Raw genomic sequence first — 14,137 nt, 5'->3', positions numbered from 1 at the left:
AAAACGGATCCGCCATTTTTTTGCAGGATCCGTTTTTTTGTCCCATAGACTTACATTAGTGGTTACTGCGGATCCGTCAAAAAAACGGATCCGTTTTTTAAAACGGATCCGTCTGCATCAGTTTCCGTCAAAAAAACGGAAACGGATCCGTTTGGCGGACACAAAAACGGAAGTGTGAAACAGCAGATGTGCTGATAATAGACATAAACATCTCATAGCTACTCTTAAATCTGCCCCCTGCTAAAGAGCTGTCGCTCAGACCCTCTCTGTCGGCCTGGAAGGAGTAATATCACAGCCGCCTGATCGCTCAGGGTATGTGCAGATGATCCGGAACTGGCGGCGGTTTGGACGTAGCGAACATGTTCGCTGCGTCAAAGCGCTGCTGTCTATTGAACGCAGGTGAATCTGCATGAGTTCACTGAGCCATGCGGATTCACCACGTCCAATACATTGTATGAGTGAAATTTTTCTTGCAGAGACTTGAGTCTCCGCAAGAGAAATTGACATGCTGCGGTCTGGAGAGACGCGCTGCATGTCCATCTCCGCGGGTGGGCCGCGGGCGTCACTGGACGCATATTGGACATGGGATTTCTTACAATCCCATCCACTATGCTGTAACATCTGGATGCTGTGGGTTGGACGCTGCACAAGTATGCATCATCCAACCTGCAGCGTTTACTGATCATCTGCACATACCTGCAGGCCATTGATTGGCTGCAGGGTCAGCGGACTGCTGGTAGGCACGTCATCAGCCATCTTTAGTTTAATGTGCATGGATTTTTGGAATCCTGCAGTTCTACATTTAATTATTAATATAGAATTTACTGCCAACTCTCCCGCATTGTACAATAGGCTCCCAGAGAAAGGGATTACCTCCCGGAAGAGTTGGCTTACCTCCCAAGTGCCACCATAAATGGTAAAAGTTTATACATGCTATTGTTTTTGATGATGTGTTCTTATATTTATAGTTTATAGTCTTTATTTAGTAAATTAGATTGGAAAATATTAGGAAATGATATATGTGAAAATAGGTGGTAGGCAAAATATAAATATCGATGGTGATGTTCACATTCATATTTGACACAAAAAACAGTGCAGTGTACAGTTTTGACTGAAAGTTTGGACACTGCTAAAAATTTTGGTTTTCACGCATTTTGTTACTTCAGTGTTTTTCGCTCTTTTATTCAGACATTTCTATGGTTCCTGAAGTACAATTATAAACATTTTGAACGTTTTTAGACTTTTATTGATTATGCTAATTTTGCATATTTAATTTCCAGAGGAGCAATCATGGTTTATAAGTCTCCTCACTCTGACATGCCATGCATGGCTTGTCACTCTCCACAAGGAGACACGTTACCCCATAAACTCCAAACTTTTATTGACAAATACATAGTTTCAGTAAAGCCTTAGGCTATGTGCACATGGTGCAGCTTCTGCTGCTGATCCGCAGCGTTTTTGGCTCTGCGGAACCGCAGCAGATTTAGGTGTGTTGTACAGTACTATTGTTTTCAATGGTAAAATGAAAAACGCTGTACACATGCTGCGGATTTTTCCGCACAGATTTGCTGCTGGTTCAAATCCGCAGCATATCAGTTCTTTGTGTGGATTCCGCTGCGGTTTCACACCTTCTCCATTGTAAAGGTGTGAAACCACAAGGCTAAACTGCAGGCTAATCCGCAGGTAAACAGCAGGTCTTTTGACCTGAGAATTTACCTGCAGATTTTTCCAAATCCGCGTGGAAAAATCCGCAGCATCTTTCACAACGTGTGCACATAGCCTTAATATTTACAGCATTGACTCTAAGGCTATGTGCCCATGTTGCAGAAATGCTGCGGAAATGTCTGCAGCATTTCCGCAACTCCCTGCCACGGGAAAAGCGCATGCGAAATTCGAATGCGTTTTCCCGCAAAACTCAAGCGTTTTGCAAGCGTTTTTAGCTTGCAGAATGCTTGCGCTTTTCCAAGCGATTTAAAGCATCGCTTGGAAAAGTGATTGACAGGTTGATCACACTTGTGAAGTATAGTGCTATACAAATGTGACCAACTTTTTACTATTGCTGCTGCCTATGAAGCATCAATAGAATGTTAAAAATAATTTAAAAAAATTAAAAAAACGGGATATACTCATCTCCTTTTGGCCCCCGGAGCCTTCCCGCCTGTCAGCCACGCTGCCGGCATCTTCCGTTCCCAGGTTTGCCTTGCGACAATGACCTCTGATGATGTTGCGGTCTCGCGAGACCGCTATGTCATCAGAGATCATTTGCGCAATGCATCCCTGGGAACGGAAGATGTCGGCAGCGTGGCTGAGAGGTGGGAAGGACTCCGGGGGCCATCAGAAGGTGAGTATATCCCAATTTTTTTATTTTAATTCTATTTTTTACAGGGATATGGTACCCAGGGCATGGAGGAGAGTCTCCTCTCCTCCAGACCCTGGGTACCATCCGCACATGAAGCGCTCACTTTCCGCATGGTGGGCATAGCCACGTGTAAAGTGAGTGTTTCAATGCAATCCTATGGCGGCGGAATCGCCGCGATTCCGCAGAAAGAATGGACCTGCTGCGGATTTTACCGCTATGCGATTCCGCAGCGGTAAAATCTGCAGCATGGGCACAGCAACTGCGGAATCCCATAGGATTGCATGGGGATGTGTTTTTGAAGTGTCTTTGAAGCGTTTCCGCGGCCGCAAAAACGCAGCGGAAATGCATAACAAACGCAACGTGGGCACACTGCCTTATTCTTCAAGACTTCTGCAATTCTTCTCAGCTTGTTCCGTAAAGTAATTAAAAGCTGCTTTAATAAGTAGCTTGGCATCTATTAACGTGGTTTTACCACTGAATGGTACCATTCTGATACAGTTCAAACTGTAAATTCACTGCAGAGATGTGGGGTCTGCCATGAATTTGTGCTGCAGACTCCAGCGTAAATATGTAATAATGTAACCTTTTGGTAAATTTGCTTTTTTTTTTAAATAGTGGAAAATACTGATGTGTTGATGGCCTAATTCAGATTAGATATATAATCTGTAATTTATTCTGTATATTTTACGAGTGGAACTGAGTGGCTGAACCTCACCATTTATTTTTAATTTTATTTTTTTGCAGCATAAATTGTCTGGCACTGTGAATGTTTGCCTAAGATTTCACTAATAATATTACCCAATACATAACGGCACCATGTTAACAGTGCCGGACGGGGATGCTAAGGGCACATCAGTAAGGCCAGGGTCACATTACACTTGTGTGATGCGAGTCTCTCGCATCAATACCCGGCACTGCCGCCGGCACTCGGGACCGGAGCGCTCAGCTACATAGAAATACATGCAGCAGCACACTCCGGTCTCGAGTGCTGGTGCAGTGCCGGGTATTGATGAGAGAGACTCACACAAGTTTCTCGCATTACAGACACAAGTGTGACCCTGGCCTAACATTGATTCTGGTGGGCCACTGTTCAGCTACATGCAAATATCACATTTGCCTATTTTACTATATAATCATAAACTTGGTAGTTTGTTAAATGAATGTTGAGAGAATGCCCTTTTTCTGCACATAGTGATACAAGTGTATTGTGGCAGCTACTTCTCATATAGGATTCTCCTGTGCGCCAGTCCTAGCGTGTAAGGCCTAGGTGCACAGTTATTGGAAATAGTCGTGTATCGATGGTGATTAGGCCTAGAAGAAAGGTAAACACTGGTAGAATGGGATGTCTGATAACACCTGACTATAGGAAGCATGCCTATGATTCTCTATAAATTAAGGTTATCCGATTATTCCTGCCATATCACTGCGCTATGTGCGGCTCTGCGTTTTACCTAGGGCAGGAGTATAGTGGCTCTAATTATGTAGGTCAAACATACCATCATTATCTAGTGCTGTGCATCGGAAATGTTCATTCTGGGGATATGTAAAAAAACAATATAATACCTAGCACCCCCCACATTTTAACATGTCAGGAAAAGATTAATCATCCCCCTTTCACATTGAGGACAATCGAGACTGTGATTGCAGTGAATTAGCCACATCTCACTGGCTCCATCCGCAGCTATTCATGCTCCTGCCTATCTCTGCCTGCCCTGGGAGTGACTATAGTCTTGTCAACAGTGTTGTGGAGGCAATGAATATTCATGAGCAGCTGAGGCAGGGCTGTGCCGCTGGAATGCTTCTTCCCAGCAAGACTTGAGCCATCATCATCACCGTTGTGCATTTTATCTGGTTTTCCAGGCAGGATCTGAGGAGGCTGGAGAAGATCCAGGCAGTAGGATGCTGAGCTAGGAAGGACCACTCTCGTCTGCAGTCTTTGTCCTGATGCTGAGAATCTGGTGACTGGACCTGTGATCTCTGCAGGTGATGATTCTGCTATCCTGCTCTCCCCTATCCCTGCAAACCATTCTTTACCTGCAGATGTGATCAGCTCATCTGTAATTCATTGCACCATAGGGTCTCCAGCTGCACAACAGGGGCACCTATTCATTAGGAGGGTCTGTGGCCGGTCCTCATGGCGGTGTTACGTGTCACACTGTACCACTGGCCGGGGTAAATAAATGATGTATTGTTTATCCGCAGGGAATGAATGATTTTTCCATCCAGTGGATCTTGGCAGACATAGAACATTGCAATGTAATGTGACCGGTGTGCTGTAATCAGATACACACGTACATTGCATACATGGGTGATGTATAATGCACGATGAGCGTAAAGGCAGGACCAGACAGGTACACAATCCAGCAATTATTTACTCCGCACACACGTTTCTTCAGCTCCAGACGAATTTCATTATTAACCCTTCGGGAAATCTGTGTGTGTGATGGGACTAAGAGGAAAATACTTGTATAAAGGAAGTGATGAGGCCGCAAAAAAATGTAATTTACAGGAAATCACTGCAATTAAACAGGTGACGATAGGGAATTGTGGATATTTTATTCTGTGTATTCCCATATACAATGCCGGTAAGGGACTTGGCCTTGTAGGAAGCACGGCCCTGTTCTTCCGCCATGATGATGTGGATGTGTTACCTGAGTGGTATATATTGATTGCATAGATAATACTGTATAGTTTTAGACATATACAGTTAATGGTATACAGTTTTTTTTTATATAAAATTAGAGATTTTCAGATTTATTTGTCTTTCTACTAAGTTCACTGGAAATCCAGCAGACAATGCACCCTGGGAAAAAAATATGCACATTGTCTCCAGAAATCAGCATTATAGGCTGTATATCTCTGCACCTTTTTCTTCACTTGTTATATGTTAACTTTTTGTGAAATGATTACATGTAACGGCCGTCGTCGGTCATATGATTACACATGGCGACCGATGTCTTTCGTATGATTACACGTGGTGGCTGGAGTCTTTTGTATGATTACACGTGGTGGCCAGTGTCTTTCGTGTGATTACATGTAGAAGCCAATGTCTTTCGTATGACTACACATAGTGGCCACTGTCTTTTATATGGTTGCACGTGGTGGCTGGCGTCGGTATTATGATTACACACAGCGGCCTGTGTAAGTCGCGTGATTACACATGGCAGCCGGTGTCTTTCGTATGATTACACGTGGCAGCTGGTGTCTTTCATAGGATTACATGTGGCGGCCAGTGTCTTTCGTATGATTACACATGGTGGCCGGAGTCTGTTATATCACTACAGGTGGTGACGGCTGTCTTTTTTCTATGATTACACATGGTGGTTGTCGGTCGAATTATTACATTCAGCGGCCCGTGTCTTTTGTATGATTACATGTGGTGGCGGGCTTCGGTTGTATGATTACACGTGGCGGCTGGTGTCTATCATATAATTACACTTGGTGGCCTCTGTCGGTCTTATGATTACACGTGTTGACCTCTGTCGGTCATATGATTACACGTGTTGACCTCTGTCGGTCATATGATTACACGTGGCAGCCCGTGTAGTATCAATTTTCTTATTACAGACGTTAATATTGAAGATGTATTTTATTGGCTTTCCAAAGTCCCAGTACTTTAGTTCTGATTCCGGGCCTGGCAGTGATGATGTTACTTTATTTTATAACCATAGCTTCCCTCAAGGGTAGAAAACCCTTTTTTAGGGGATATTCCCAGAATCGAGAGTTCCATAGAGTCCTTAATGGATGGTCAGCTGTATATTCAGTCTTCCTACAATAACTCGCACTTGTCCCACTCTGTTATTCAGTGGGTCTTGCCCCTGAGGCCAAATTGCACATTTGGTCGGTATTGTGCATCAGTTTGTTTTTTTTTAAGCCTAAATCAGGAGTGGATACAAAGTAAAGTATAAATCTCGCTATTGTATTTTCTCTGTATTTGGGGTTCTGTTCTTTCTTTTGGCTTCAAAATACCGTACTTATGCAAAATACTGTGAGTACAGCCAGGGTGGAACAGATTCGGCTTGTGAGCCTGTCTGTATGATAGTTCTGATTGATGAGGCTTCATTGCAGCATGTAGAGGCCCATCAGTATGTGTATACAGTAACATAGAGGCCGCTTTCACCATTGTTTGGGTCATGTAATAGCTTTAAAGCAAACCTATCAGCAGGATTGTGCTCAGTAAACTACAGACACTGTCAGGTTACACTGATTGCAATGATACCTGGTGATGAAATCCGTCTTGAGGTTTTTGTTTAATCTGTATTAAACGGGGTGGCCTGTGGGCGGAGGTGTGTGTGGGGTCTTTATGGTCCTCTGCTTACATATGCATCTGTATTGGCTTATGACAGGTCACTTGTCCTTCACTGACCCACACCCTATTTTACATAATGCAGATCATATTGTGTGATTAAAAAATAATAACATTCATCAAAATGGCACCGGCAGCGGCACCTGCACAGTAGCATCTATCATGTTCCGATAGATTTTTATTATTACTTATTATTATAGCGCCATTTATTCTATGGCGCTTTACATGTGAGGAGGGATATACATAATAAAAACAAGTAGATTAATCTTAAACGATACAAGTCACGACTGGTACAGGAGGAGGGAGGACCCTGCCCGCGAGAGCTCACAATCTACAAGGGATGGTGAGGAATACAGTAGGCGAGGTTAGAGCTGGTCGTGCAGCGATTTGGTGGATCGGTGGTTACTGCAGGTTGTAGGCTTGTCGGAAGAGGTAGGTCTTCAGGTTCTTTTTGAAGGTTTCCATGGTAGGTGAGAGTCTGATATGTTGGGGTAGAGAGTTCCAGAATAGGGGTGATGTGCGGTTGAAATCTTGTATGAGATTGTAGGAAAAGGAGATAAGAGGGGAGTATAGAAGGAGATCTTGTGAGGATCGGAGGTTGCAGGTAAGTACCGGGAAACGAGGTCACAGATGTATGGAGGACACAGGTTGTGGATAGCTTTGTATGTTTTGGTTAGGGTTGTGAAACTAGAGTCTTTGGGTAATGGGGAGCCAGTGCAGAGATTGATAGAGGGGAGAGGCTGGGGTATAGCGGGGGGACAGGTGGATTAGTCGGGCAGCAGAGTTTAGAATAGATTGGTGGAGTGCGAGAGTGTTAGAGGGGAGGCCACAGAGTAAGAGGTTGCAGTAGTCAAGGCGGGAGATGATGAAGGCATGGACTAGGGTTTTAGCAGATTCTTGATTTTGGAATGTAGGGATCTGGGAAATATTTTTGAGTTGAAGTCGACAGGAAGTGGAAAGGGCTTGGATATGTGGTTTGAAGGAAAGATCAGTGTCAAGGATTACCCCGAGGTAGCAAGCTTGTGGGACTGGGAAGAGTGAGCAGCCATTTACTTTAATGGATAGTTCTGTTGGGGGAGTCGTGTGAGATGGGGGAAAGATGATGAATTCTGTTTTGTCCATATTAAGTTTTAGAAATCTAGGGGAGAAGAAGGATGAAATTACAGACAGACATTGTGCGATTCTGGTTAATAGGGAGGTGATATCTGGTCCAGAGATGTAGATCTGTGTGTCATCAGAATAAAGGTGATACTGAAAGCTGTGAGATTCTATGAGCTGTCCAAGGCCGAAGTTATAGATGGAGAAGAGAAGAGGCCCTAGGACTGAACCTTGCGGGACTCCGACAGATAGCGGGTGAGGTGAGGAGGTGGTGTGCGAGTGGGAGACGCTGAATGTCTGGTCTGTTAGGTATGACGAGATCCAAGATAGGGCCAAGTCAGTGATGCCAAGAGATGAGAGGGTCTGTAATAATAGAGAATGGTCCAATGTGTCAAAGGCAGCGGACAGGTCCAGGAGGAGGAGGAGGACAGAGCAGTGTTGCTTGACTTTGGCGGTTAATAGGCCATTGATGACCTTAGTTAAGGCAGTTTCAGTGGAGTGATGTGGCCGGAAGCCAGATTGCAAATGGTCGAAGAGGGAGCAAGATGAGAAGTGGGAGGACAGTTCTAGGTGGACGTGTTGTTCCAGTAGTTTTCAGGCATAGGGGAAAAGTGATATGGGGCGATGGCTAGATGCAGCGGATGGGTCAAGAGAGAGCTTTTGAGGATAGATGTGATTGAGGCATGTTTAAAGCTTGAGAGGAAAACTCTCAACTGTTTTGCTGCAGCAAGTGTGGCCTCGAAAGTAGTGAGGGACTGTTTGAATGCGATGAAGTCCTCATTGGAGTGGGATCTTTTCCATCTCTGCTCAGCAACCCTGGAAGCCCGTCTCAGTTCTTTGGTAAGGCTGGTATGCCAGGGCTGTCTGTTGATTTTGCGAGCTTTGGTATGTGTGAGAGAGGCAACCGATTCCAGAGCTGCAGCTATTGTGGTGTTATATAGAGCGGCAGCGGCATCCGCATTGTGTAGGGTACTTATGTCTGTAAGAGGGAGGAGGGATTCAGACAGTGAGTGTAGATCAAGGTGTTTAAGATTTCTGCAAGGGTGTGTGAGTTTGTGGAGTGGGGATTGTGAACAAGAAGTGGAGAGGGAAGAGAATGTAAATAGGTTGTGGTCAGAAAGAGGTAGAGGTGAGTTAGAGAGGTTAGATAGGGAGCAGAGGCGGATGAAGATGAGGTTGAGTGTGTGGCCATCTTTGTCAGTGGCTGCAGAAGACCATTGATTGAGGACGAAGGAGGAAGTTTAGTGGCAGCTTAGAGGGAATTGTCAATGGGGATGTTGAAGTCACCCATGATGATAGTGGGGATGTCAGCAGAAAGAAAATTAAGTAGCCAGATGGTAAAGTGGTCAAAGAAGGTGGTGGCTGGCCCTGGCTGGGAGGTAAATGACAGCCAGCTGGAGGTTGGAGGGGGAGTAGATGCGCACAGAGTGTACCTCAAAGGAAGGGAGGGTAACAGAGGGTGGCAGTGGGATTGGGGTGAAGGAGTAGTTACCTGACAGGAGAAAACCAACTCCTCCACTATGTTTGCTGATGGGGCGGAGGTGTGTGGGAAAGATAGATGCTACTGCTCAAGCGCTGATGCCAGCACCATTTTGATGGAGAAACAAATTTGGATCCATCAACATGGTGTCGGCGGTGCCTGTGCAGTAGTATCTATCGCCGATAGATGCTACCTCGCGATGAAGCCATTTTTTTCTCTATAGCAAAATTGCGCGTGCTCAGTATCCTCTATCGCGTTCCAATAGATGCTACTGCACAGGCACCGCCAGCGCCATTTTGATGAAGCAATTTTTTTTTTTTTTTTAGGGGAATAGGACACATTGGGTTTTGGCAATAAGGGTGATAAGTTGTGTGGGAACAAAAGAAGATATCTCTGGCTAATTCAATGTACAAGTAAGGCCTGAAATTAGAGGTAGCGACCTACAACAAAGATGCTTGTGCTAAAAGAATGGTGCTGTATGATATGGACCAGACCGGAGCAATAAACTGCCTTTGCACACACAGTGTAAGGCTTTGTTCCATGTTGAGGTTTTTTTTCAGCATATTTTAATGCAAATTTAAAGATGATTTTACAGTATCAGTAAAAGCTACGAGGCTTCAGGAATCTCCTGCACACCCCCTTTTTTTTTTTTTTCCTCATTGAATTGAAAAATTGCAGTGTTTTGGAACCTGCAGCATTTTTTCACCCATAGAAAATAATCAGAAAATGCAAGAACGCAAGACAAGTGTTTTTGCTGCATTTTTTGTGAATAAAACTAACTTTATTAAGCATGTACTGTAGACAAATCACACAAGTAATGTGCACCAAAAACGCAGCAAGAAAATGCTGAAAAATAGGCGTATTTACTGCCAAGTGAGCAGGTTTTGCCTGCTGAAAAAACAACTTATGAACATAGTCTAACTATTTTGTCGCTGTGAGCCTGACGAGCAGCTCGAAGAACCTCCGTAGATTCTGACATTTGTTTTTATAAAACACCAAAATATCATACTGTATTTCTTCTATGCGGGGAGCGGTCTATGAGTACATGTTGTGTAGTCCCCTCCCTACAGCCTCGGGGACCAAACGTTTACACAGATATTTTAAAGTACAGTAGGAAATGTGAACAGCCAACATGTGCAGACATTATCCCACACAGCGGCACGAGACTGTTGTGTCTAATGTTTGCATGAAGGAGGAATATTAATAAGTTAGCGTGTACTCACATGAATACACACATTAATATTCCAGACTGAGTGATATTACCCCATGTGTGCTCTTTGGGCACCTAAACGATTAGTAGGAATGGTTTCCAATTTACTGATTTTTTTTCTTTAATACGAAATATTGAGAGACCTGTTTCTCTTGTGTTTGATGGGACGCGTCAGGCGCTCAGCGCACCATGGCGCAACCGAACATTTAACTACACCTTCCCACCTGTTCGGTTTCCATCATCTATCTCTGCTCTTCTATACCTCTTTAAATCCACAGCTGTCAAATAAGAGGAGAGGGTTGCAGAGATAAAGGTAACTATAGAGAGAGTAATCAGCTCCAAATGCACAGTGCAAAGGTAAAAAAACCCCAGCAAAATGGCAGTCCCCACATATGTTGCTGCTGTCTAACAGTTGTGAATCATGCAGCTGCAGAGACTTGAACATATTATTCGCGCACGCCCAAGATACTCGGATAACACCCGAGCGTGCTCGAATAACACGATATCTGAGCATGTTCACTCATCACTAATAAGTAAGTTTCTTTTCAATAATCAACAGCCTGCAGTGTATGTGTGTATATATAGATATGTGAGTCTTTATTTAGATAATATATTGAGCTGTTCTGTGGTTTAATGTTGTTCAGACCCCACATAAGCAGTTTTTATTTTGCATTATATTTGAGTTGCTTCGTTCTTAGTATTTCTTATATAGCACCATCATATTCTGCAGCTCTTTACATACATTATTATCTCTGTCCCCAGTGGGGCCCACAGTCTAAATTCCCTATCAGTATGTCTTTTTGAGTGTGGGAGGAAACCAGAGAACCTGGAAGAAAACCTCGAAAACACGGGGAGAACATATACTGTAAACTCCTTGGTGGGATTTGAACACAGGACCCAAGCACTCATTTATTTTGGTGTTTAGTTTCCATCTGATCTGATCTGTCTCCGATAGCCAGACACCTCTGATATATAAAGAATAAAACTAATGGAGAATAATTTATTTTATTGGCTTCACAATTGTGACATTTGTCAGATATGGAGGTCAATGATCGGTGACTGTTTGAAAAGACCTCGTGATGTCAGAGCCTAATACACAAAGACCTAATTAGGGAGTAATAGTGTTTCCTAATTTGATCTTTTTACTTTTTCTTTCTTAACTATGAATTAGTTGTTATTTGGCAGTTTTAGTGGTAAAATGTCCAGACAATTACATCACCAATATGAGCTGTACAGAAGATTAGATGCGTACAATTGTCAGGAATCATCCGCTATAATCAATGTCTACGATTTCTTTCTTTATTTGGTGTCCAATCAGGCAAACTGAAATTGACAGTATCTTCTCAGCCTCCACTCCTGAGGTGTTCAGAGATGGAGGCCCCGTTGGTGTCTCTGGATGAGGAGTTTGAAGATGTCAGATCTTACTCCGAGGATCGAGAAGACAAGTCAAGGAGCATCTACATGTCACCGTCCCGGCATCTGGAGGATGCTTCTCTTTCTGAGCTAGAAAACTTCAGCTCTGAGATCATCAGCTTCAAGTCTATGGAAGACCTCGTCAATGAGTTTGATGAAAAGCTGAATGTTTGCTTTCGAAATTACAATGCCAAAACGGAGAACTTGGCTCCGGTGAAGAATCATCTGCAGATTCAGGAGGAGGAGGAAAGGCTCAGAGATGAGGAGTAAGTGACACTTCTGTTGATGCTGCAAATTGGAGTACCATCATATATGTGTGTGTGGAGGACATAGGATGAAAGTGACCGTGGTATGTGTCATGTGACAGTCTGTGATCTTGATCAGCCCCTATAACCACAGCTGGTATCTTAGTATAAATATAAGGTTAGGTAGCCTCTGTTTTCAGAGACCTTTTTTCTCTCAAGTCTTCTCCACAGGTTTCCTTTTCTCAGGCCTAAGGTCACCTTTTCTGATCATGGGCACATGGTTTCTCTTTGTGAGACTTTGACACAGGTGTTCACAATTTCAGTAACATAGCAAAAAGGCACCCCTGCAAATTTCATAGGCACATGGTTTGTCTTACCATGACACCAATATAAAATTTTCAAGAAAGATATCAAGTTTTTACTGTGTACACATAGATGCTGTGTTCACACATGTAATATTTGTGCTCTTCTGCTGTGATTGTGCATCAAAAGCACAAAACTAGCAAATGCAGATATTATCTTAAAGCAGAGGTAAATACAGACAGACGAGGGTCCCTGTACAGGAACATTACTTGGACTGTCTGCAGTCCGGAAGCAGATTGTAATGCACCCCCTTTCTGTGTCTGTTACAAGAGCTGCTTGCAGTTTTGGAAGTGAAAGTGGCCAACTTTTCTTCATGTGCCCACTTGCTGCTTCACAATGGTACGTCTACCTCTGCCATAAAGGGATATTTTCATAGTTGCAATATTTTTTTGCAAAGGACACAATCCAAGTTGAACACAGATTGAGATCCAATTTTGCTTTGGTTGTTTAGTTCAGTTTAAAGGTATGCTCTACTTTCATTAGTTGTGTTCTCTATTAGGTTAGAGTGGTCCTATTCTTGTCTGCTAAAACTACATTTCCCAGCAGAACCTGCTTCTCCTCAGTGCTGCAGACCCATCCCTCTGCTCTCCTGTGTGATTTCAACATGGCAATTCTTATTTATGTGGATGAGGTGACCATTGATAGAGTAGAATGTATTTTACCAATATTCATTAACATTTACAAACGCCACATTTCATTAGTGGTTCATGGTGGTCTTCAGAATATTATCATGCTCCCCCTGCACGTATAGCAGAGCTGAGCAGAGAATAGCTGAGCTGTGAGTCAACAGAGCTCTCAGGGCAGTAAGGATCCTGGGAAAGTGTCTGGGGCTGATTTTTTAGACAAGGTTGTAGGTGCATCTGTTTTTCATGAATTAGACAGGGTCATTAGGTACAAATGCAGTGGGTTGTCCAGCACAGCATAGCTGAGCTGTGCTACAACCTGGGTTAAGATGATTTATTACACAGGGTCATTAGGTGATCTGAGTGACAGCATTAAAACTACAAGAGGACGGATGCAGTGGTAGCAGAGGAGAAAGAAAGCCCCCTGTGTAAACTGCTTAATGAGACTTGGTCCTTTGTGCCTTTACCAATAATTACACCCCCCGATTGGCAAAACTTTCTCTCTCGCAGGTGGCACACTGCTTTCATACACAAAATGGCCGCAACTCAAGGGTCTTCTGACAAATAGAGATGAAAAGACGGTCAACCTACCCTGGTCTAGCATGCAGCCCAGTTCTATGTGGCAGCCAGACCAGGGTAGTGTTCACGTATGTGGCGGCTATCTATTGCCAGGCATCCTGAGTGCCTCCACTGCATGCTAAGTGCGTTGTGTCTCTGCTAACTTCGGGGGGCCTAGTAAGCAGCAGAGGTTCACAGAAAATTGCCCGCAGAGAAATGAGCATTGCTCTTGTCCTGCTACTAAGGGCGACCTGGACGATGGCGCAGGATAATTGTCATCTTTTTACTCGAGTTACCAGACGTGTCCATAGCATCCTCAGTTGCCCATGCACTAGTTTCACGGATGTCCAGGTCTTTTAAGGTAGTCTGTCACCTATTTTTTGGACTATCAGCTGCCGGCACCTCCATCAGGGGCTTATCTACAGCATTCTGTAATGCTGTAGATAAGCCCCCAATGTAACCTGAAAGAGAAGAAAAACGAG

General features: G+C 43.8%; 1 protein-coding gene across 4 annotated transcripts in view; it reads left to right on the top strand.

Moving 5' to 3' along the window:
- Positions 1 to 14,137, top strand: part of FEZ1 (fasciculation and elongation protein zeta 1) — a 100,383-nt gene that overhangs the window by 34,539 nt on the left and 51,707 nt on the right. For 2 of the 4 annotated variants that reach the window (XM_073584942.1, XM_073584941.1), the window contains exon 2: positions 11,772 to 12,132. In XM_073584942.1, the coding sequence (XP_073441043.1) occupies positions 11,772 to 12,132 (361 nt within the window). Of the gene's footprint in view, positions 1 to 4,094; positions 4,343 to 11,771; positions 12,133 to 14,137 lie in introns of those variants that run through there. The other 2 variants (XM_073584944.1, XM_073584943.1) reach the window with 2 other exon arrangements.

This window comes from Dendrobates tinctorius, unplaced genomic scaffold (assembly GCF_039654945.1).
Source record: "Dendrobates tinctorius isolate UK_male_01 unplaced genomic scaffold, ASM3965494v1 ptg000086l, whole genome shotgun sequence".
NCBI lineage: Eukaryota > Metazoa > Chordata > Amphibia > Anura > Dendrobatidae > Dendrobates > Dendrobates tinctorius.
Note: the sequence above shows the minus strand (reverse complement) of the source record. Positions and strands in the feature narration are given on the sequence as shown.